Raw genomic sequence first — 26,468 nt, forward strand, 5'->3', positions numbered from 1 at the left:
AGGGAAAAAAATTATGAATTTAATCCATTTTGGAATAAGGCTGTAACATAACAAAATGTGGAAAAATTGAGGCACTGTGAATACTTTCCGGATACACTGTATACTGTTATAGAGCTAAACATACAAATATGGGACCTCAAAGTAAAAATGCCCATGAAAGGTTAATTTCTGAAACCGGTGCGCACACACTTCAGTTTGGCGTGCAGTGTTTGTGTGTGTGAAACATGCAGGGGGCCAGACTGAATCCCAGCGCTCTGCAGTGCTGCAGCATGCAGATGAAGCGTGGGTGGATGGGAAGTGACAGGCTGAGTGCTGCTCGATCAGCGTGTGTGCGGAGGAGAGAGATTGGGAACACCCGTACTTAGACCTTTTAACCTGGTTTCACTACACCTTCATCTGATTCTGTAAGACTCTCTACTGGCAGCTGCAGTGCCTCCAAGTCTCCGCTTCGCAGCATTGCGTTGTTTATGAGGACCATGTGAATGCTGTAACTTCTTATTATTGGTGCCTAATAGCCTACTACTATTTTGTTCATCTCGAAGTGTGCCATTTGGTAAAAAATTTCAGTAACATTTCATAATAATGTTTTATAATATTAATAAGAACAGATAACAATTATTAAGTGTTATGAATGGCTGGACTACCCTTCACCTGAAGTGGGTAATTTGGGCTCTGTGAGTGTTTGTGTGTGTGGGAGAGACAGAAAGTCTCTAACCTGTTTTGATGATGTTGCACAACTCATAGAGCAGTAGTTTGTTGTCTCCTCCAGTGTCCAGCCGCTGCTCCATGTAGCTGTTGAGCTCATATACGACGCTCTGCATATTCGTGTCCTGGTACTGCTGGACACAAGTAAGACACACATTCACATGCACATGCACCCTATACCACACAATATGGCCAAAAGTACACTAACCCTCAACATTTTTTTTTTAAAGAAGTCACCTATGCCCACCAAGGTTGCATTTTTTTTTGATAAAAAAAAAAGTAAAACTGTGAAACATTATTACAATTTAAAAGAACTGTTTTCTATTTTAATGTATATTCAAATGTAATTTATTCATATATGGCAATGCTGTCATTCAGAATGCATTCTAATATGCTGATCATGTGACACTGATGGCTGCTGAAAATTCAGCTTTGCCATCACATTAGTGAATTACATAATATATGTATTAAAGTGGATATTTCATTAAAATCTGAATTTTTCCGTGTTTAAGTGCTATAATCGGGTCCCCGATGCATCTACCAACCCAGAAAACTTCAAAAATGACAACCCAGTAAGCTTTTCTCTGCAAGCCCGTGAAAAAAAACTTCACAGACACATTCTGGGGACACCTGAGACTTAAATTACATCTTGTAAAAATGGGCATAATAGGTCCCCTTTAAAATAGAAAACAGCTATTTTAAATATTTAATTTGATCAAAAAACTGCAAAAACAGTAATATTGTGGAATATTGTTTCAATTTTAAATAAGCATCATTACTATAGTCTTCAGTGGCACATAATCCTTCAGAAAATAAATAAATAATTTGTAACAATGTTAAAGTCTTTACTATCACTTTTGATCAATTTAATTCATCCTTGCTGAATAAAAGTATTAATTTCTGTAAAAACAAACAAAACATTTTTACAGACACTGCATGAAAAGTGGGATTTTCGACCCCATAAACGCCTGTATACTCCTGGAAATCTCCCTAATTTTCGGCAGTTTTCGACAATTTAGAGGCAGCGAACGTCGCGTTCGTCTGTGCCACAAATTGTCGTAAACGAACCATGACGTAGGTGGAGAGCCCCCCGCTGAGAGACCGCGCGGAGGTGCGACGCCTCTAATTTGCATATGAATAGCAGCGAAACCAGAGAGTCAACGGCCAGACTTGAATTTACTCACTCACTATTGGCTGAAGCCACTACATTTAAAAAAGAAAAATCCCTCGTGATTGGTTGGCAGATCACTGCAAACCAATCATTATTGGTCCCCCTGGCTCATTATAAATGTAAACCCCAATAATAATAATAAATATATAATTTATGTTGTAATAATTTGTTTCATATTAATGTTATTGTGCTATGAAGTATTCATACCATCAAGGAATATATGGGAAAATTATACGGACCGTGCCGTTTATTCAAACAAGGGGCTTCATTTATAAGCATACAGCTGTTCATTCAAAGAAAGGGCTTAATTTATAAAACACAGCGGTTTACTCAAAGAAAGAGCTTTATTGTTAAACACACAACTATGTACAGTGCAGCAGTAATGTCTCGTAATGTAATGTAAAGTTCGGCGAGCTCCAGGCTGCGAGAGGGCGGTGGCCGCACAATCCATCCAGACACCCCGTCAACAAAGCCGTCTTCCTCGTCAAACATGAGTTCAATGGACTTCCAAATGTCCACCTCATCCAGCACACTCTCGCTTCCAGCAACTGTAATACAATCCATAAAGACAATAAGCAACCTGAAAAATACTCACATTGACAAAAAACGGATCTAATATAATAAATCTTACCCTTTTTCTTCTTGATCGACTCCGAGCTAAACTTCGCAGTTTCAGGTTGTTTGTATCTGAAGCTCCGGCGTGTCGATTCATAATACGTCTTACAGGCAGCTGGAAAACAATTACATGAGACTGGTATTAATAAAAACAGTCACGGTAAAATTAAACAAGGAATGAGAAACACATTAGAAGTTACTTACACACAATTTCGTCATGATCAGCGGTTAAATCTAGACTCGTGGAAATCGCTCCAAGCAGATAAGAGCTCACGGCTTCGTTATGAGGTGAGGATAGTCTGTGTAAACAAAATGTGCAGTTTTAAGCTCGGATCTATTAACGCATCCATTTCCTTATACAGCTGAATAAAAGCATATTCTTTAAATCGTAACATTACATTACCCATGCTGTGGTTCATAGCGACTGCAGTTTGCCTCAGAGTTATGAAGACGAAGACAGCCTCCTGAAAATGAGTCCAAAAAGTTCGTCGCGTCCATGCAGAGATTGAGTTGAAGACGGTGTCCTGTCATTGTTGATCACGAAAAAGGAAAGCAGCAAAAAACATAAAAAAATAGTTTAAAGCTCGTCTTCTACGCGTCATGGCCATGACCTCGACCTCGCACCCCATTGGACTAGGGCTCTGATATGGAACGCGCCCGGGGCCAAATCTCTTTATACGAAACGCGTGACTTATGATCGTTTCAACCTTCAACACGCCCTGTTTTCCGCTTCACGCACAGTTTTAACATGACACATTTGAACGTGTTTCTTAACGCGCACATTCTGTACATGTCGAAGTGTAATATTTTTTTTTAAAGCAGACTTACCTTTAGATGTAGCCTAGGCTACATACATATTAATATAAGATATTAATTAATTGCTTAACTGACTACTGTGCTAGAGTAAAGTAGCCTAATGTTACAATGTATATTAAGTAAATGCTTAATATTATACAATTATTATAATTTATCTATATGGGTTATTGTTTGTTTTTTAAAGTTAGGCTATATATAATTTCAAAAAGTATAGGCTAATTTACACAGCACATATTAATAACTGAAAACACACACCACATTATTCACTTTCACATAATAATGTTTTTGTAATTTGGTGTTTAGTTTGTTGTATAGTTTGTTTATACTGTTCTGTCTCTGTTTTGTTTCCAGGAACATCTGATGAGTGCTATAATAAAATGACTTCATTATATTTAAAATATGTTTTGATATTCATTTTATTTATATTATTAATATTTTATTTACCCATAAACGTGTCTTTAGGAAGCCATAAGTTATAGAGACAAGAATAACTTTTGCCATTTAAATGCCACATTCATTTACTGAGGACCCATACAGCCAATGATCATGTGTGAAAACACATACATAAATTGATCACTTAGAAATCAAAACTAAGGTTTGAGAAAGAAAGAATATGCATTCAACAAAATATATTGTTTCATAGCAGCTTCAGTAACAAGTTCAAAACAAATTCTGCTGTAAACCGGCTCTAACAAGCCAATATAGTGTCAATATTCAGCTCAAGTGACTGTGTCACTTCAGTGTTGATTCAGTTCAGTTGATTTCAGTTCAACTGTAAATTCCTCAGTTGTGCATTGTGTAGTTAGATATATGCAAAAACAACATTTTTGGAAATAGTTAAAATAGTTTTGCACAAAGTGTTGCTTTTGCAAGAGATGTCTGATGTTTTGTGTGTAGAGTTACAAGAAATGGAGCCATATTTTCAGAAATTGTGTGTAAGCAATTAGATAAAACTGTAAATGAATCCAGTTTATTTTAGTTCAGGACTCATAGTCCAGGTGTTAGTAATCTGTGCTTAATCTTTGTTCCAGGCAACAATTTTTTAACTCACGATTAACTAGATTAAGGCCTACTCTTGGCATAATTTAAACCCTGAAACCACCTCTTGAAAATCTGCATTGATAATTAATAAAATGTGGTGTGAGCTCAATTTAAATGACAATTACAGAAAAACACAATCTGACTTAACTATAAACACACAAACTTGTACTTTTCACATTTATGATTAATAGCCATTTAAAAAATCATTCACAGTGCAGGGTGGAAAAATTAATGTTGGTATGTAAACTGTATGCTTTACTTGATTTATTTGTGTGCTTTGGTTCATTGTCTTGTTGCATCACATAACCTCTCTAAAGGTTGAAGACATGAACTGCTGTCCTGTATTTTTTTATTTTTTTTACATAACATTGGTTATTGCTAATGACATACAGAGTAATTAATCTACACTGTGAGCCCGGACAAGTTGAATCTACTTAAAAAATTGGAGCAAACTGGTTGCCCTAAAAATTTAGTAATGTGTACTAAAACGAGTACATTTAACTTAAATTTAAGTTAACATTTTAACTTAAACTTTAAACTTGTTTTAGTCAAAAAAATTCAGAACCTAGATAAAACTCCCCCTGCTGCTACTCTGATTTGCATTTGTGTAGCTCACAGCATGTTCATTTACATGATAAAGCCTCCCCTAGAATTAAGGGGAGGGGGGGTCATGGGGGGACAACTGCCAAGCAAGGCCCACGTCAATTTACCACAATTTACGGCAGTTTTCGGTGTTGCCTGCAAATTGCCGTGCACAGTCGTAAACCTGAAGTTTCACGGCAATCTACAGTGTCACATACTGACGAAAATCCCACTTTTCATGCAGTGAGACCCAACACTTTTGAAAGTTAGTGTATTTATTTTGCTGAATTAAATGAAAGGTACAATGTCAGTATCGCAGATTTATCTGTCCTACATGAGAGTCAATTAACCATTAAAATTAATTTTGAATATAGCATTAGGTAACAATGGGTACATAAAAATATATAACATACACAAATACTGGGTAAGGCAGTCCTTGCTTTGTCCTTTGATTTTTTCACTGAACTCGCAATGCATTATGTGACCGTCTTTTGGCAATTTTGACATTTTGGCCAAAACAATGTGGGGGAGTACCTCACACACCCCTCATCCACCGTCCCACTCTGACCTTTCACACAAGGACAGACATAGACATTCTAGAAGGCAGTATAATCATGAACATCAAATAATTAAGCTTTTCTCTCCCAATATGCAAATGAAATGTGCAAAAAAAGAGACCTGAATATAATACAGAAATCAGTTCTAACTCCAATTTTAACTTCCAAATCAGGAGGAGTGAACGGCAGGCCCAAACAAGAATGTTTATTTCTGTCCTTGTGTGAAAGGTCAGAGTGGGCCGGTGGACGAGGGGTGTGTGAGGTGCTCCCCCACGGGAACGGCTCCCTACGCATCCTGTTTATGTAGACGAACATGTGACGCACTGAGGACAGACGACGTCCCTGCTGTCCTTCTCCAAAAAGTCTGCTGTTCCTGTCCCCATTTAATTTCTTCATCTCTGTCCCCTAAATCAGCAGGCCTAGGTGCTCAGAGCATAGTGTGTGCTCCTAACCCTAACCCTAGCCCATTAAACCTGTTAATGAGGTCATTGCCTCTGCTCATTTAAATCTGTCACAGGGTTTGCGTTCTCCATGCCATTTGTCATAGAGCAGACACTTTTTTATTTAGCAGCTGTATGTTGTGTTGCTTAGTGATTATTAGCAGAAACTTTCAATTAAGTGTTCCATGAGTGATTCTCCCCTGATAACCGTCCCCTTTTGGCATGAATGTTCACACTTTTGCAGCAGACTTACTTATAAAGGGGTCACATATTACTTTTTTTTCATCCTACAACATTGATTCCTCATGAAAACCCTATAAAGGCTACTGCATTATAATTGATATGCCCTCTAAATTATAGACATGATAAAAATTGTGATCAAAAACCTGTTGTACTCTGATTGATCGTTTATACTTTTTTTTTATAAAGTAAAAGGTCTTTTAGTATAATTGTAATTGTAAATGTCCCCCTTTAGGTCAACTTTTATAAATGGAAGTAATATTTCAAGATGAACATGTACTGAAGCACCTATGGGCTACTATCCATTTACTTATTATAAAAAAATACTATTTTTATTATCCATAGACAGTGACTGTCAAATACGATACATGAGGATTATGAGGAACGTTTATTTGTACATCTCTCTCAATCATCATCATTGCATCACATTGCATTCTATGTTTTGCCTCCTAGAGTAAAAACTATGAGCTTTGATCATAAAACGAAACATTTGAATATCATCTTATGTAGAAAATATTAATGGGAGATATAGTGTAACAACCAATCTTTATATGTATTTTATGTAAGAAATCTGCTATATACTGTTATAAGATCTCATCGATTTGCATTAAAAGCTATCAGAATATTTTCTTACTTTTTGGCCATATAAATATCACAAACTGCATCAAATTGCATATTTTAAGCCTCCGAATCATTTTTGAGTAAGAGTAGATCATACCATTTGAGCCATAAAAGCCTGATGTATGAAGAAAAAAAAATCAATAAAAAAGACTATTATTTTCTATGTCAGGCTTTACAGGGCAAAATAAAACACACACACATCTGGTTTACTATCTTCGTGGGGACCCATAGATGTAATTTATACTGTACACACTGTATATAATATCCCCTTAAACGAAGCCTACCCCTCACATAATTTTTTGTACATTCAGTGTGATTTATAAGCTTGGTTCCTCACAGGGACCTCAATTTAGGTCCCAAAGTCGGCACGAGTCCCCATGAGTCTGTGTGCATTCAGGTTGAAGTCCATAAACACACACACACACACACACACACACACACACACACACACACACACACACACACACACACACACACACACACACACACACACACACACACACACACACACACACACACACACACACACACACACACACACACACACACACACACACACACACACACACACACACACACACACACACACACACACACGTTTGTTTTTGTGAAATGTGAGGACATTCCATAGGCGTAATGGTTTTTATACCGTACAAACCGTATTTTCTATCCCCTTACACTGCCCCTGCCCCTAAACCTAGCCCTCACAGGAGACTGTGCAGTTCACTTTCTGTGAAAAAAAACTCATTCTGTGTGATTTATAAGCATTTTGAAAAGTGAGGACATGGGGAACGTCCTCATATTTCACCTTCTTTTTGTAATACCTATGTCATACCCATGTCATTATACACATTTGTGTCCTGATATTTCACGAAAACATGCCCACACACACACACACACACACACACACACACACACACACACACACACACACACACACACACACACACACACACACACACACACACACACACACACACACACACACACACACACACACACACACACACACACACACACACACACACACACACACACACACACACACACACACACACACACACTTACCCTACTAACTTCTTTAGCTGAGGAGTCATCTGTTAAAATACAAAAGAAAACAAATGTCAAAACAAATGAAGACAAGCATACTGTAACACAACATTCATGGATGACTGAATAACCCTTTATTTGCATAAAACACGTTTTATTTAGATTTATTATGTGTCCCATTTTTTACATAATCTTGTGCGTTTACTTACATTTTTTACATAATCTTGTGCGTTTACTTACATTTTTTACATACTTTTTATGCCTTGAATTAAATGAATAAAATTAATTTGTGAGATGGTAAAGAGAAAACAGTAAAGCATGAGAAACAGGATCAAATCTGCATCACCAACATGATCAACACAACTCAATGTGTCATGCACTGACTGCTGTGCCACAGTTCCAACACAAACACAAAAACAAACAATTTAACTGTCACTGAAGTTGGTCTTTTATGCTTGCTAGGAACGTTTTTTTCTTCGTGGAAGTTTTGCTTTTGGTGAGATAATAAAATATCAAAAGTCAAAGCAATATTTTGTGTACAATTATTTCATTATGTCATCTCGTTTCATACAAACGCAGCTGCTGCCATTTTGCAGAGATTGTTTTGTACAATGTAATGGATTTTAAGATTACAAACAGGTAAGATTTTAAAATGGTTTAATCTCAAATCAATATTTCTTATCCCCATAAGTGACATATCATGTGATAAGAGGTACCGTATCCCTTAAAGGGTTAGTTCACCCAAAAATGTTCTGTCATTAATTACTTACCCTCATGTCGTTCGACACCCGTAAGACCTTTGTTCATCTTCGGAACACAAATTAAAGGTCCCATGGCATGGAAATTTGATCTTATGAGGTTTTTTTAACATTAATATGAGTTCCCCTAGCCTGTATAAGGTCCCCAAGTGGCAAGAAATGTTGATAGGTGTAAACCGAGTTCTGGGTATCCTGCTCTGCCTTTGAGAAAAAGAAAGCTCAGACGAGCCGATCTGGAATCTTCCCTCTATGTCGACATACGGGGAAACGTTACCTCCCCTTCCTCTGCTTTGTCCGCCCAGAGAATAGTTTTTTTTGTGTGCCAAAAAAAAATCAAAATAACTCACGAAGCACCACGACGCATGCGCGAGAATATGACGTAGAGCCGGCGTTCTGACACATGACCCGGAAGCGAGGAGCTTTGTTTACAAGCAGAGGAAGACACGCCGTATCTAAGCTGTTGAATTCTACATTGAATCGTGGTGCTTTGTGAGTTCACGATAAAGGCCCAGGTGGAAGACAGAAACTTGTTGAATAAAGTCTTTTTTTGCGCACAAAAACTATTCTCGTCGCTTCATAACATTATTGTAGAATCACTGTAGTGAGATGGACTTTGTAACAACGTCTTTAGTACCTTTTATGGGTCTTGTGAGTGCAAGATACATTGCTGCCAATGGAGGCCTCTCGAATTTCAACAAAAATATCTTAATTTGTGTTCCGATGATCAACAAAGGTCTTACGGGTGTCGAACGACATGAGGGTAAGTAATTGATGACATCATTTTTATTTTTGGGTGAACTAACCCTTTAAATGTCCGTCTAGTTTGAACTTGCCGCTTGCTAGGAACTGCTTTCTTCACTGAAGTTTTGTGTTTAAAGTCCTAATAAAATATTTCTACTCAAGTCAATATTTTTGGTTCTAATTATTTACTTATGTGGCAAGTAGCCGTGTAATAAGCGGGATAATGAACATCCAACTGGTTGTTATCGCAGAATAAACCAAGACAGAGTGATCCGGACCCCCACATTAAGCATAAACCCTACTTCTTGGCTTGTATTTTTTTTATTCTTTAAAAATTATATATATAATCACTGTAAAGCTGCTTTGAAACAATCTGTAGTAAAAAAGCGCAATATAAATGAAGGTGACTTGACTTGACTTGACCTTTGGCCTCATCTGGGGGTTAAAAGCAATTAGTATTCAGTAAAATTATTGATTTAACTGTACTTACTCAATTTGATGAGAACTAAATTTGAACTGAATCAAAACAATAACAAAAACCCCACCACTTTATTGGGGCTTTATAAGGCATTTCGAATGTTGTGCACTGAGAGTCCCCACATCAGTTGTTTTAGCTCACCTAAATATGGTTTATATATTACAGGCCCATATGGATCGATAGGGGGGTAGATAGAGCCACAAGTCAAGTCACCTTCATTTAATAGTGCTTTTGCAAAACAGATTGCTTCAAAGCAGCTTTACAGTGATGATAGGAAATTAATTTCGTTCTTGAAGAAAAGATTATTCATTTCTGTTGTGAAAGCAGATTAGTTATTTAATTTGGTGCTATTTAAACAACACCCTCCTCAATTAAAACACAAAACCCCCAATGCGTTCCTGACCCTATCCGCACGGCAACAGCATGTGGTGGCCGGAGAATGCAAACCATGAAATAGGTTTGAAATAGTTTTGAAACTATACCATCATCTTCCCCTCGCAACCCACATGAACCAACACGGGGCTGGTTTGGAACACTCCACATACAGTATAGGAAATCGCTCCTAAAGCAAAACAAACGAGAGACGTGACAACTGATTACAAAAGAGTTTGCTGTTAGCATTTTGCTAAGCTAATGCTGCAATACTCTAAACTTAGATTGCACCAACAAATATCGGTTAAAATACCCAAACTTTTTTATTTATATTTTAGGGTACTGAATAATTAGTTGTCTTTTACATTAACACTTCTGTCACATCATTCACCATCTTGGAGGGATTTATTCACTGAACTCGTCATTATGGTATTTTTCTGAATCTGTAAGGTATCTAGCTTTTGAAAGCACACCTGTGATGCGTTAAAATGCTGTCTACATTAGAAGTCTCTCTACCCAAATTCTGCTGGGCAGCAAAGGGAGGGCAATATTCCACTTTGCGCCACAGGCTACCTATGCTCACGTCATACTTGTTCCATTTCTGGTATTCCCAGATGGAAATCTTTGGTAATCAATGCAGGGACTTGCAGATGTGTTTCTGTCAAGCCCTCGGTGGGCAAATATCTGCTCCAGATTGTTTGTGTAAACTGAAGTGAAATCTCTCAATTCAGCATGAAAAGTAAAGCATTTTGATCTTATGTCAATAACTAGGCTACCTTATTTTGGCTTTAAAAAAACATGTAAATGTTCTTACAATTGGGCAAGGTATTACAACCTTTTTCTCTGTGGTAATCAACAGCATACCACAGATGCTGTCAATAGAGTTAAACTTGAACTGAACACAGAACATAAAATAATTTCAGTTGTCGTAGCTTAATGCACAGACACACCTATGTAAGTCTTTCATAGGCTGATTTGAACTCAAATGTTTTTGAGCCAAGGAGGTATATAACACATTAAAAGTGTTACTAACATTACAATTTATCTCAATGAAAAATGCTTGGCCATCTTTATGGGCACTCTGTTATGAAAAACACTCTGTTATGGCACTGCTACTGACCAATGGTGGATATGGAGAACAGAACAAACCCATTTGGAAACAGGTCCGGTGAAGAAATTACACACAGAAGTCAACAATGAAAAACTTCATGAAGCTCTTTATTTTTCAAATTGCCTTATATTGTCATCCACTTTCACCATTTAATCAATATCTGATGGATACAATCCTGCCATGTTTTTTCTTGTTGAATTTTAAATTTCACTTGAAAATTCGTCAATATGGTATGGCTGTTTCACGTAAAATAATGGATTAATGGTTTAATAATGGAGTGCTGGGCAATGTACCACACCCAACCAAGAAAATGGCAAATGCAATTATCCCTAATTTGATGAATGAAGTGAATGTATTAATGAATTCTTAGAAATATGTCCAGACATTCGCTGTCTGGCGTCAAGCTGGACACAAACTACACATTCAAGCAGCCTCCTCTTCTGTTATTGAATTACAACACATTTCAGGATTTTCTAGGCGCACGTCATTGGTGGCTCTCCTGTATGGATAAGGTCATCAAGGCCACTAGGCTAAAGACAGACTGAATGACTAGGTCATGAATCACACTGTGTACAAGTGTGTGTGTGTGTGACAACGTGGCACAGGATCAGTCCAGATGTAGCATTTCTCTGGAGGCAGAGCGGCGAAAGGTTTGGGATTTATCAATTACTCAAAGGCTGCATATGTGTGAGAAGAAAACAGGGCCAGTGGGACGCTGTGGGAATGAGGTGCGGGGAGCTGACGTCACTGGGGCCTTGGGGGTCCTTGTTAGTCTCAACAAAAGCACAGACACATCATCTGCTGTACACACATACAGTGATGCATTATTATTAGTAGTGCTTGCTAATATATATGGTTAGGGATTTGGAAAAAAAAAACATTATTTGACCCAAAAAGAAAAACTCTGTCATCATTTATTCACCCTCATGTCATGTTACTTCTTTCTTCTATGTAACACAAAAGGAGAAACTGTGAATAATTTGGTCAAGCTTTTCCAACAATGAATGGGCACCAGAGCTTTCAGGCTTCAAAAAGAAGACAAAAGTACCATACAAATATCCTAAAAGAAGTACATATGACTTATAAAACCTCAACTTGATCCGGAAAGGTGCAGTAACTATCAGCCAATCTCTAAACTCCTTTCATCACTAAGCTTTTGGAGAAAATCAAGCGTAGCGTCAGTTTGCCTTAGGTTCCTCCTTGAATGTAAGTCTATAGGTTTTATGTGCATATTTTTATTGTCCGCAAGGCCAAAGGCCAAAGTCCAAAAGTTAATTTACTCTCCTCCATCCCCAGCTCCTCTTCTCGTCCAGTCAGGATTTGGTATTCTCATTCCCCTTGAATCCGACTAAATTCCCGAATTATTTTATTAATTTAATGATATCTGCAATACATTATCTTGGTTCTGTTCTGTTTACCCTAAGGGCGGTTATTGCTGCTCTCCCTGCTCTTATCCATTCTAGGCTGCACGGATGCGCTGGGAGTTCTTGCCCAGAACAGAACCATACTGCCAATCCAAACTGTATGCTAATAGTCAATCATCTTTGACGATAGTGGTCCTGACAGAAGTAGTGTTTTCACACTCTTTCACTCACTGGCTCCAGTCTTATTTGGATTCTTTTAATATTTTGGTTCCAATCTGGTTTTAGATCATTACATAGTACTGAGTCAGATCTGTTTAGGGTTACAAATTATATCTTGTTTGCTCTGGATTCAGGCTCTTGTGTTGTGCTGGTTTTGTTGGACCTGAACACAGCATTTGATACCATTGACCATAACATTCTTTTTCAACGACTAGAATGTATGGTAGGTATCCAAGGCACTGTATTACAGTGGTTTGCTTTTTACCTCAAGAATAGGATTTTTCTGTAAATTTAGGAAATTGTTCCTCATCATTTGCGCTTGTCTTGTGTGGTATGCCACAGGGATCCTTTTTGGGACCTTTATTGTTTTCCCTTAATATGCTTCCCGTAGCCCACATTTTTCAGAAATACAACATTTCAAATCAGTGTTATGCGGGCAATTCTCAGTTTTACTTTCCAGTAAGGCTTGACACCACTGTTTCATTCGATGTGTTATTTAAATGTGCAAATGATATCAAGAGGTGGATGACAAATAGTTTTCTGCAGCTAAATGAGGTTAAAACTAATTTGAGGTTGTCCTGCAAATCCCCCCTAGCCTGGTCCTACCAGACTCTCGTACATTTCATATGTACAGAGAGTCTGGCATCTCTCCATTGACAAGCGTTAACTTCCTTGAAGGCGGGTACTCTGTTGAAGTTTAAAACTATTTAATCTGCCCAGAGCCACTCTGGATCTGCCATAACCAATCGCTAACGTTTGGTCGTGATGCATGTCATCTCAAACTAGCGAACAACATCGTTCTCAGCCAGTCCCTCTGTTCGCTGATTGGACCGGTTAAAATTTGACACTTAGATCATCTAACTACTTACTCTTAACTATCCCACAGTGTCACTACAAATCAAAGGGTATTCAGGCCTTTTCTGTGGCTGAGGCTACGCTTTGGAATTGTCTCCTCATATCATATCAAGACCTCTGTGTCACGGTGGGTGGCTGTGATTAAGCGCACAACGAGGAAGATAATCAAACAGATATTTAATCCAACAATCAAAACAATAAACAGAAGAATAACATGGAGGAAACACAACCACGTTGATGTTAAACAATGCAAGGCCAGGATAATAATACACACCTGAACTGAGAACTCGAATCAATCTGTAACCATAGAAACAAACAGGCGGGGAAACTGAGCGGAAATAACTAATTAACAAACTAGAAGCAATGACAAACTGGAACATGACCATGAAACTGAATCAAACAGAAATATAAACCATAAACATGACAAAAACAAACTCAAAACGTGACAGTACGCCCCTACCCAGAAGGCGCATCCTCACACCATATAAGTCCATGGGGGTGGGAAGGTGGGTGCCCTGGAGGCTCACGAGTATTGGTTTAGAGAAAGCCTCAAAGGGTGCTACCGGCAATGCAGGGAGCCAGGGAGGTGCCGGTAACTCAAGGAGCCAGGGCGTCTCTGGGATGGCCTCTCTGGCCGTGTCTGGGAGAGCAGGCAGCTCTTGGGCGGCCTCCGTGGCCATGTCTGGGAGGGCAGGCGGCTCCGGGATGGGTTTGGGTAGCCAAGTTTCTTGGGAGGAGCTTTGGGGGTGTGTGTCAACCACACGCACAAGATGGCCTCAGGGGCTGGAGCCGACACTGGACTGTGCTCATGGGCTGGAGCGGGATCTGCTGCTGCTTTCTCAGGAACGGGCTCTGACGCAGAGTCTTCTGGAGCGGGCTCTGGGATTTTAGACTCAGGAACGGATTCAGGGATTTCACTCACTGGAAAGGACTCTGGGATTTCAGTCTTTGGAACAGTCTCTGGAATTCAACTCTCAGGAACGGATTCAGGGATATCACTCACTGGAATGGACTCTGTGATGACAGTGTGCTCCTTCATTGTACATTTTAAAATCTAACTCTTAAATCATATTTTTATTCTTTAGCTTTTGGAAACCTGTAATTGTTGTTATTATTGAGTAGACCTGCTTTGTATACTGTACAGCACTTTGGATCAATTTATATTGTGTTTATTTGTTGTTGTTGTTATTGTTTAAAAGGAATTTAAAAGATGATTCATATTCAGTAATATTATAAATTTAACAGCACTGACACTAACAGATAGGACTTTAAAAAAAAACTGAATTGAGCTGGATAAATGTCACTAACGTTGCAACATCGACACCATTATTAAACTGAACTAAACTGAATCAACACTGAACAGACACTATTGTCTTCTGCAGAGCTGATTGGAATTGTTTCATAATTGAACTTTGCAACATTGACACAGTTATTGATCTGAATTGAAATAAACTAAACTAAATGAAACTAAATTGAAATTAAATTGAGCTGAATAATGGCATTATTATCTTCTGTAGAGCTGCTTTACATCTTAAATTTAATTTGTTTCATAATTCATAATTCTTCTAAATTAAGGGTGGGTTGGACCAATAAGAAATTAAATTATGCAATGTTTATAGCTAATCTGACAATTATAGCTAATCAAATAATTTGCTAAAAAAGTATTTTTTCTATTTCAAGCTGTGTTGCACTACTTATTTTAAACACAGACAAAAAAATTAAGGATTTGAATTTTAACCTGTGATTAAAACTTTCATGGTTAATATTGTCCATTATAACAAAAATGATTGACTACCAGAAACTCTCTCTCCCTTTCTGACATATACTACTGTATATGGACAAAAGTATTGGGACACCTGCACAAACAGGGACTGTAATGACATTGCATTGAAAATACATAGACATTAAAATGGAGTTGGTCCAGCATTTCTGTGGGAATTTTTGCCCATTCATCCATTTAAGCATGTGTGAGGTCAGGCACTGATTTTGGATGAGAAGGCCGGGCTTGCAATCAGTTCATCTCAAAGTTGTTCGATGTGGATGAGGTCAGAGATCTGTGCCGGCCAGTCAAGTTCCTCTACACCAAATGTGTGAGGGGAGTGAGGTTTGTCTGCATGGACCTGGCTTTGTACACTGGGGCACAGCCGTACTTGAATAGAAAAAGTGCCTTTCCTAAACTGTTGGAAGCATAGCATTTTCCAAAATGTTTTGATTTTCCTTCACTGGAAGTAGGGGGTCTAAACCAACCCCTGAAACAATGCCCATACCATTATCCCTCCTCCATCAAACTTTACAGTAGGCAAAATGCATAACGGTTCTGCATAAAAGATATGACTGAACATGTATTTAACCATAGCAAAAGTACATTTCTTACTTAAGTTTAGTTTTCATCTCTGTTTTTTGTGTTTATTTAAAATAAGACAAATCCGATATTATTTTAATCTTATATCTGTTACTTAACAGTTGAGATCGTTCTTTAATGCTGATCTAACCAGCAGAAGACACGAGCCGCGATTTAAATCCCAGTTGTGCAGGTGGGGTGTGTTGTAACACTGCGTTACAATGAGCCCCTATTAGAAATATGCCATTATATTCTATACTTTTATGAATTCTTTTGAGAAACCATGAGAAAAGGGTGAATAATGACTGAGAGTCAATGTTCAGAAATTATTAATTATTATTATTATTATTATATTATGCTGTTTAGTTGTATTTAGCGATGTGTTTGTTGTCAAACTCAAAAACTAGTATATTTTTAATTATTCAATTTTTTTTTAAATTTTATTTTAAAAAGTTAATAATTGTATTTTGTTGACAAAATATTTTAGTTTGTCTTGGATATTTTTTTGATTATATCAGATAACATTTTAAGCTGTCATTTGGTCATGTTACAATGTACCCCACCTATGGGGCATGTTGTCACATTTCACTTCCATTCTTTCGGGGTAAATCAAGAAAAAAGTATACACTTTGTTAATGAAACAAAACCACATAATTGTACTAGACATGTGTGCAATTAATGTGGGAAAAAATAAATACCCTGAACCCCAAGTGGATTTACACAAACTGAGAAAGTCAAAAAGCGTTAGGTTTTGCCCCGCTAAATACCATTTTTGGACTTTGGCTTTTCGCCTTGCGGACAGTAAAATATGTACAAAAAACCTTTTGACTTGCATTCAAGGAGGAACCTTAGTCAATATTACAGAATAAATAATACACACAAAAGAGCAATAGCTTATTTGTTAAAAAAGCTAGTTTGAATACATTTCACAGTCCACAAAGAGATAAAGGCTAGAGTGTTGGAAAATGTGTGCTTCCAGGGTAAAAATGGTCACAAGATATAAAAAAATGACTGATCACATTTCACAGAGAAACTGCACCTTCAACAGTAATAAGCTATTTCCATTCTAAATTTCAAACCATAGAATAAAAATAAAGGGTTTACCCAACAGTGTCTTATTGAACAGATGTTGACCTCTGAAGTGTAAGTAGTCATTCTCCGTCACATGAAGCAAAAATATCTATCCTTGAAAGTCCTTGATGGAGACAGATTTAGAAAGAGCTAGATGTCACCAGTAGGTCTTGTCCTTTAGCCTATTGATTTGACAAGTCATTCAATTCACATTGTCAGAGTAGGATGACTGTAGTGCTTGGAATACCTTATTTGTAATGCAGAGGTACTCAACTTCAGAAGCCAAGAAGCACATTCAAAAGAATATACACTATAACATTTTTTATATATATATATTCATACATATACATTATGCACAGTATATGAGACAATGCTCAAACACAAAAGCTGATGGTACTTTGATCTTCATGAATTGCAAAAGGGCCTGACATGCTAGTGGAATTACAGGTCACAGTATTTGCAAAAGTTGGCACAGACAGATACCAAGAGCATCACATGAACAGAAGCCACTGGCCCAGCTGACGGTGCTGCCGTTAGGCCTGAAATGATGCTCTCTCATACACTACAGCAGTGGAATCATATGATGTCCGGGTATCTCCACAGCTCAAGACAGCATGGAACACACCAGATTAGAACAATCTAATATTATACTAATCAGTGATCTCACAAGTACACTTGTGACCTATCAAAGGAAAAGTATAAGATGTTCCGATTTTACTTTTTATTTTGTTTTTCTCTCTTTAAGACTGGAGCCATGTGAGTAACTCGCACCAATTGTCTCTTCTCCGAATTGTCTCTTCTCTGAGATTCTCTGAATCTCATAAATGGTATACAACATAACATTAAAGGAATAGTGCACCCCAAAAGAAAATTCTGTGTGTTTACTCAATCCTGTATGTCTTTCTCTCTTTCGCGGAACACAAAAGAAGATCATTTTTTTTGGGTTGATACAAAATCTTCCATAGAAGAAAGAAAGTCATAAACTATCCCTTTGGGGGAACTGTCAATGACTCAAAACTGTCAATGGGATTTTGTGTGACTGTGGTGGGTGGACCTCTGTCCGGGGTAAGGAAATTTCAATACTTTTGTCCTAATTTCTACACTTTTGTCCTAATTTCGCAAGAGATAAACCCTTTGAGCTTGTATTTTGCCTGAAACTGAAGTTGAGCTTTTATTTTGGCGGAAAACTACCATTTCTATAAAAACAGGTTTACTAATGCATCTCATTACAAATTTTGTGAAATTCTGTAATCATCTTTCCACAAAAATGTTAGAAATTATGCAAATGTGAAAATAATGTGTAACTGTGACCGCTCCATTCCCAAATGCACACTAAACTCACAGCACATCCAGAGATGGAGTTCACCGCATTCATTTACTGTGAAATGAACCGTTCTGAGACTCGGAAAACACCGGATCACGAGTTGATCGCATGAGCAAAGTGCACACTATGCTTTGAAACACGCAGCGCAAACAAACTATATACTTACAGTATTAAATTTTGCAATTTGGTATGGGCACAAAGCCATGTCATGCTATTGATTTTAGTTCATTTGACAGATACTTTGCCAAAGCAATGGCGCAAAAAACGTTTATGTAATTATGAGAACTTGCAGCACAGATTAGACTATAGTCGGCCGCCAGAGTCTAGGTGATAAAATGGAAACACTATTATTTAAACTCTAGATATTAAATGTTTATGTGTATATATTATATATACACAAGATATAAATGAAATGAAAATCTTTCTCCCTTTTGGTTACAGTGGAAAACATGTTTACTGTATTTACTATTTGACTAAAAAAGTTGACTCTTTAAGACATTTCAGATTCATAAATATTGATACTGAATATTAACATTTTGGGATTTATTTGTTTTAATTTATATAACCCAACCAGTGACAACTAAATAGAGTCCCTAAATAAAGAAAATTACAAACAAGTTTCAAAAATCTGGCTTGCCTTTTCAAGATAAACGTTTAAGTGAGTGGAAAAATTATTTTAATTTGGAGTAACATTAATATATAAAAATAAAAATGAATTACCCACATATTAAACTATTGCTTACTCAATATTTGATTGCTTAGTCTCAAAGTGTATGACATTTTCAAAAGGTAAATTCAGGGTGGTTATATGCAGCATGATTTTTCTATTGCCCTGAAACTGCTTTGAAACCGTGTGTATTGTAAAAAGCTTTAATCAAATAAACTACATGATAAAAATTAAGAATTATTGTTATACAAAAAACACTATAAAAAGACTGCAGTGGTGTCTTTGAGAAGATGCTCTGTGTTAACATGATGAGCATACACTATATTGCCAAAAGTATTGGGACACCCCTCCAAATCATTGAATTCAGGTGTTCCAATCACTTCCATGGCCACAGGCGTTTAAAATCAAGCACCTAGGCATGCAGACGCTTCTACAAACATTTGTGAAAGAATGTCGGATGCAGTGGTGTAAAGCACTCCACCACTGGACTCTAGAGCAGTGGAGACGTGTTCTCTGGAGTGACGATTTACGCTTCTCTGTCGGGAAATCCGATGGATGAGTCTGGGTTTGGTGGTTGCCAGGAGAAAGGTACTTGTCTGACTGCATTGTGCCAAGTGGAAAGTTTGGTGGAGGGGGGATTATGGTGTGGGGTTGTTTTTCAGGGATTGGGCTTGGCCCCTTAGTTCCAGTGAAAGGAACTCTTAATGCTTCAGCATTCCAAGACATTTTAGACAATTTCATGCTCCCAACTTTGTGGGAACAGTTTGGGGATAGCCCCGTCCTGTTCTAACATGACTGCGCACCAGTGCACAAAGCAAGGTCCATAAAGACATGGATGAGCGAGTTTGGTGTGGAGGAACTTGACTGGCCAGCACAGAGTCCTGACCTCAACCCGAAAGATCATCTTTGGGATGAATTAGAGCAGAGACTGCGAGCCAGGCCTTCTCGTACAACATCAGTGCCTGACCTCACAAATGCGCTTCAAGAAGAATGGTCAAAAATTGCCATAAACACACCCCTAAACCTTGTGGAAAGCCTTCCCAGAAGAGTTGAAGCTGTTATAGCTGCAAAGGGTGGGCCAACTCCATATTAAACCCCACGGATTAAGAATGGGATGTCATTAAAGTTAATGTGCATGTAAAGGCAGGCGTCCCAAAACTTTTGGCAATATAGTGTAAATGAAATGTAAAATGTGTCTTAGTTGACTGAACCCACATCCTAAATCATATGCTTTAATCGATAGTCAGTGGAAAAAGAAAAGGCATTGACGTACACGAATTTGAAAGCTAACTTGCATACTAATTCAAAGCACTGCTTGATATGCATCACAGGCCAAGACAGAATCTGGCACATATGGTTTACAGAGAGACTGATGTTGAAACGGTGCCTGAGAAAAATCCTGCTGCCCAGCCTGCAGAGCAGAGCCGAGGTTAACCATCAGCCGGCTGCCTGTGAGAGAGCACTGCTGCACTCATGCAGAAAACATTCCCAAAATGCGACACATTCACCCTCCTCCAGTCCCCCTCCCGACCGACTGCATGCCCCTGGAGGTTGGCTCTGACGTCAGTAGCTGAGCTGGGCCGGCCGCCAACCCTGTGGGCCCTTGATGGATGTGATGGGTCGAGTGGAGCGGGCCACGGCACGAAGCATGCTGTGCACAGAGAAGCCAGTCCCGCTTAAACAGCCCTAATGACCCGTAAGGACCCAGCAGGCCCTCTCTCCCATACTTTCACCAGTGCGCTAACCCTTTAGCCTTCTGCAGTCTTTGCTGCTCAGGTTACATAAACACAGACGCATGCACAGAAGAGGTGTATGAAGTGTACTGATGTTTTTTTCCTCTTCATATTTTTTTCCCACATTATCACAACTGTTAAACCAATTGAATCAAAATAAATAAATCAAAATAAATTCCCAAATGTAATTCAAGTCATCAGCTTATTAGTAGAGACTAGAAGACCTGAAGTGAATGAGACAAAATACATTTACTGCGCCATATAAATGGCGATTAAATTAAGATATTAAAACTGAATTAAAAAAATACCTGTTTTGCCTCAGATGTGTAAGAAATATATGATAATTAATGAATATACAAAATGTCTTACATTCATATTTTGTAATTCTGTTTGGATAATGGTTGTACCAATGAGAAATGTGTTACGATAAGCAGTACAATTTTCATGTTCTTAACTGGTTTTGCTTCAGGATATTCTGTGATATAGGCTTTTATTTGAGTTTTTATTAATATTTTGTATTTTGTTTTTACAATTATAATTATATATAATTATATTATATATATTTTTTATTTTATTTTTCTTAACTGGTTTTCTTAACTGTTCTTAACTGGTTTTGCTTCAGGATATTCTGTGATATAGGCTTTTATTTGAGTTTTTATTAATATTTTGTATTTTGTTTTTACAATTATAATTATATATAATTATATTATATATATTTTTTATTTTATTTTTGTATCTTACGTTTTCATTTAAATCTTCGTAAAAGTTTTTTTTTGTGTTTTGTCATTTGCAATATTTTATTCTTAAATATGTCCTTATTATTATTATTATTTTGGTTTTGATTATTTTAATACTTCAAGTTCAAATAAAATAAAACGAGAACCTTTGCAACTAGCTGAAATTTTATTTCAGTTAACGTTTAAAGATATATATTTTTTTATATAATTTGTCCATTGTAAATTTTGAATATTGTAAATAAACTGCAGAGGCCCAGCCTAGTACATGGAGCAAACACAGGGTCAGATACAGTAAAATAATAATAATAGCCATATTACCAAGGGACAGAATTTGTGCCAAAATGCCATAGTTTGAGTGGACACACAACCTTTGACATCAGTAACAAAATAATTATTTGGGAAGTATTTTCTTTGGAGGGGTCTATTTATTCTGGTATGTACAATTATATGGCTAGTTGCATTTTATCTCAACTAATTGTTACATTTATTTTTTATTCATTTTATTTTTATAAAACCAAAGACCAAACCTTGATTATCAGCTGTGATAGGTCTACTGTTATTGTATATACTTTTTCCAGAAGCATGGGTTAACCAGGAAATAAGCATTCAGAATATCGATGTGTTTACATTTGTGTGAAATGTCTAAAAAGTCACTGTCTCAGACACTGTCGCAGCAGTAAATGCAGGACTATTTTTGACAGCACCGGGCTCCTATTGCAGAATATTCTAGCACACAGCCATGAGTCCGTACCTGCAGGCTGACTGCTGTTCTTCCGTTTCAGCCATCTGTCTACCGTCTCCGCACTCACGCTTTCCAGCACAAACTCATCCAGCATCTGCGGGTGGAGGGAGAGATACGCCTTCACTTTCTCATCCGTCAGACCTGCAACAAAGTCATCAAAATTATTTTCTTCCTCTAACATTGATTGACAAAAAAAGAACATCCACATCTTCTCACAATTCTACATGGTTCCACATGGTTGTCCATTGTTCCTACTTCTAAAGAAAATCAATATCTTAACCCAGTAAAGCCTGACAAATAAAATACATTTACATTAGTTTAATGAACCTTTAGAAAAAAATATTACAAAAGGTTTGGCAAGTTTATGGCAATATAATATAGGAGAATATGGAGCTCATACTCGAGGAAGACAAAAACACTTCAATTCAGAGGCCCAAACGAATCTGGTGCAGCTGCTGATATTTACATGGCCCAAAATTCTGATAGCTTGTAATGTAAATCAATGAGATCTTGATAACAGTATAGCAGACTACTTACAACCCCAAATCAGAAAAAGTTGGGACAGTATGGAAAACGCAAAAAAAAAAAAAAAGAAGTGATTTCTAAATTTACTTTGACTTGTATTTCATTGCAGACAATATGAACACAAAATATTTCATGTTTTGTCTGGTCAACTTCATGTAATTTGTAAATATGCATCTTTTCCTGTCATTCAGACCTGCAACACATTTAAAAGTTGGGACAGGATTGTAATTATGATTTGGTACAAAAGCAGCATCCAAGAAAGGTCTAATCCTTTAGGAGCAAAGATGGGCCGAGGATCGCCAGTTTGCCAACAAATACGTGAGAAAATTATTGAAATGTTTAAAAACAATGTTCCTCAAAGAAAGATAGGAAGAGATTTGGATATTTCACATTCAACAGTGCATAACATAATTAAAAGATTCAAGGAATCTGGAGGAGTTTCAGTGCGTAAAGGACAAGGGCGCAAGCCTAAGCTGAACAACCGTGATCTCCGATCCCTCAGGCGGCACTGCATCAAGAATCGTCATTCGTCTATAAGTGATATCACCAAATGGGCTCAGGACTACTTTGGCAAACCTTTGTCAAGTACCACAATACGTAGTTACATCCACAAATGCCAGATAAAACTGTACTGTGCCAAAAGGAAGCCCTATGTTAACAGTGTCCAGAAGCACCATCGACTTCTCTGGGCTCGGAGGCATCTGGGATGGACCATCACACAGTGGAAACGTGTACTGTGGTCAGATGAATCAGTATTTCAGGTATTTTTTGGGAGGAATGGACACCGTGTGCTCCAGACCAAAGAAGAAAAGGATCATCCAGACTGTTACCAGCAACAAGTCCAAAAGCCAGGGTCTGTCATGGTATGGGGTTGTGTCAGTGCCCTTGGCAAAGGTAACTTGCACTTCTGTGAAGGCACCATTAATGCTGAAAAGTACATAGAGATTTTGGAGCATAATATGCTGCCTTCAAGAAGACATCTTTTCCAGGGACGTCCATGCATATTTCAACAAGACAATGCAAAACCACATTCTGCACACATTACAAAGTCCTGGCTGCTGAGGAAGAGGGTACGGGTACTTGACTGGCCTGCCTGCAGTCCCGACCTGTCTCCAATAGAGAATGTGTGGCGCATTTTGAAGCGCAAAATGCGACAACGAAGACCCCGTACTGTTGCCCACCTTAAGACTTGTTTGCAGGAAGAATGGGACAAAATTACACCTGAAACACTTCATCACTTGGTGTCTTCAGTCCTTAAACGTCTTTTAAGTGTTGTGAAAAGGAATGGCAACATTACAAAGTGGTAAATGCTTTACTGTCCCAACTTTTTTTGAAATGTGTTGCAGGTCTGAATGACAGGAAAGGATGCATATTTACAAATGACATGAAGTTGACCAGACAAAACATGAAATATTTTGTGTTCATATTGTCTGCAATGAAATACAAGTCAAAGTAAATTTAGAAATCACTTCTTTTTTTTTTGGTTGCGTTTTCCATACTGTCCCAACTTTTTCTGATTTGGGGTTGTACTTAAAATGCATATAAATGTAAGTTGTCGCTTTATATCTCCCATTAATATGTCTTAGTATATGATATGATATATATGATATGATATTTAAATGCTTAGTTTTATGATCAAAGCTCTGTATGTTTTATTGCAGGGGCAGTTTCAAAGAATGTCAGGAGTAGTAGACAGATAATCTGCTATAAAGCACAGCATACACATTCAGTTTTAAGTTTTTGTTTTGTTTATTAGTCACTACTTCACATTAGTGCTGTCTGTTTGTCTTTTGTACTGTTCATCACACAAAGCTATTCTATGGCTTCAGAAGATTTTATTTTTTGTTAAATTAAGATTTTTTTTGCAGTTGTATGAAAAACAGCAGCTCGGGCATTCTTCCTAATATCTCCTTTAGTGCTTAAAGTGCCCGTATTATGCTTTCCCCCCGAATATTCCCTCTAAGGCAGTGTGTAATGTTGCTATTTGTGAATGAAAAAGGTCTGTAAAGTTTTAAAGATCACAGTTCACGACAAATAAAGTTTTTGTCTCTAAAAGAAAGAATCGATTCTGAACTGCTGAAACGAGTAGACAGCAATTCCAGTCTCACTTACATACTTATTTAACATTGTAACAAATTTGCATAATGCCAGCCTATGGTCTTAAATGGCTGCCCGTGAACAACGTCTACTTTGACCCATCCTCAAACACTGTACATAATTGTTGCCGAGATTGTAAGAGTTTTGTTCGTGTTGTCATCCTGTTGAGAAGACACTGTTTTCAAGGATGAGGATTGCGCTGGAATTATTAAGAAAAAACGACGACATCTGTTCACATCACTGTATATCAAGCGCTGAGAAAGCCTCCGGAGCTGAAACGCAGATATGGTAATAGGCATTTTGTTTGCGACACACGCTGTAAGCAGTAGTCCAATCACAGACTGGGTCGTCTGACCAATCAGAGAAGAGTAGTCTAGCGGAAAGGAGGGGTTTAGAGAGACTGACGCTTTGAACAAACTGTTTTCAGGCTCTTTGAGAAATGAGGAGATGTCCAATGTATATAATAAGAGAACTAACCCCTAAAATTACTCCCGCTAGCGGGACGCTTCGCACTCTTTTTTTAATCGCCTTTTTTCAGATCACATATTTTAGTAATCATCATAAATTAGGTATAATTCGAAAGCTTATGAACTCAAAATTCATCCTGTGATGAACCGTTTTGAAATTGGACATTGCGTTACCATGGTAACGGTACTCTAAATTCTTTTAGCAGGCTCCTCCCCTAGTGAGCGATGTCAGGATTCATATTACAACATTTATTTTAACTACGTTATAACCAAAACCTTTTCTAATCTTCACAAAACACATCATCGGAAAGGTCTGAGTCTAAAGGTTACATATTTGGTGACTGTTTTGTGATAGAAGTGATATTCGGACAGAAATGTATTAATTAGTTATAGGAGAATGCATAATCTAGGAGACGTCCAAAACAAAATTAGGAACCTTTAAATTAGCATAATAGGGACAATTTAAAGGAAGAAAGAAAATAATATGGGAAGTTCAAAATTAGCACTTTTGGGTGAATCATGAGATTTAAGTAACATTTACATTCTTTCTCATCATGAACAAAAGTTATTTGTTGGAGCATGTAGGAGGTTTAGAGGATTCAGGCTAGATTGGAAAATGTAAAGCTTGAATGAACTGAATGAATGTAAACTAACACATGGTCTGTTCATGTGACAGATGCTGGTAAAACAACTTGTTCCTGCCCACATCAAAACTTTTAAATCACCACTGATGTGATGGGGTGCTGCAAGGCTCTATGCTGGGACCACTCCCATTATGCAGTTCAGTGTGTTTGTAGAACATGGGGCTTCTCCAGCAAAGAAGGAGGCCCTTTTGGAAGTACAGGAAAAAGAAAGACAAGTTGAATGTGCTTAATAGGCAATTAAGTGTTTGAGAGCTTACTAAGTGCTGTTGTTTATTGTCTTTGTTGTCAAGGCAAACATCAATTTACTGGGCCATTGCTGAAGCCAAGGCACATTTCGGTTAGCTAAAACAAACCACACTTTTTTTTGTGGGCAGTTCTAGTAGA

General features: G+C 37.6%; 1 protein-coding gene across 1 annotated transcript in view; it reads right to left on the reverse strand.

The window, feature by feature from the left end:
* pde10a (phosphodiesterase 10A) overlaps positions 1 to 26,468 on the reverse strand; it is a 118,097-nt gene that overhangs the window by 40,061 nt on the left and 51,568 nt on the right. Inside the window, exons 2-4 of the mRNA XM_079843150.1 lie at positions 22,361 to 22,492; positions 7,857 to 7,885; positions 716 to 836 (exon numbers count right to left, since the gene is read on the reverse strand). Coding sequence (XP_079699276.1) covers positions 716 to 836; positions 7,857 to 7,885; positions 22,361 to 22,492 — 282 coding nt within the window. The remainder of the gene's footprint in view (positions 1 to 715; positions 837 to 7,856; positions 7,886 to 22,360; positions 22,493 to 26,468) is intronic.

The sequence above is a fragment of the Gobio gobio genome (assembly GCF_949357685.1).
Source record: "Gobio gobio genome assembly, chromosome: 18".
Taxonomy (NCBI): domain Eukaryota; kingdom Metazoa; phylum Chordata; class Actinopteri; order Cypriniformes; family Gobionidae; genus Gobio; species Gobio gobio.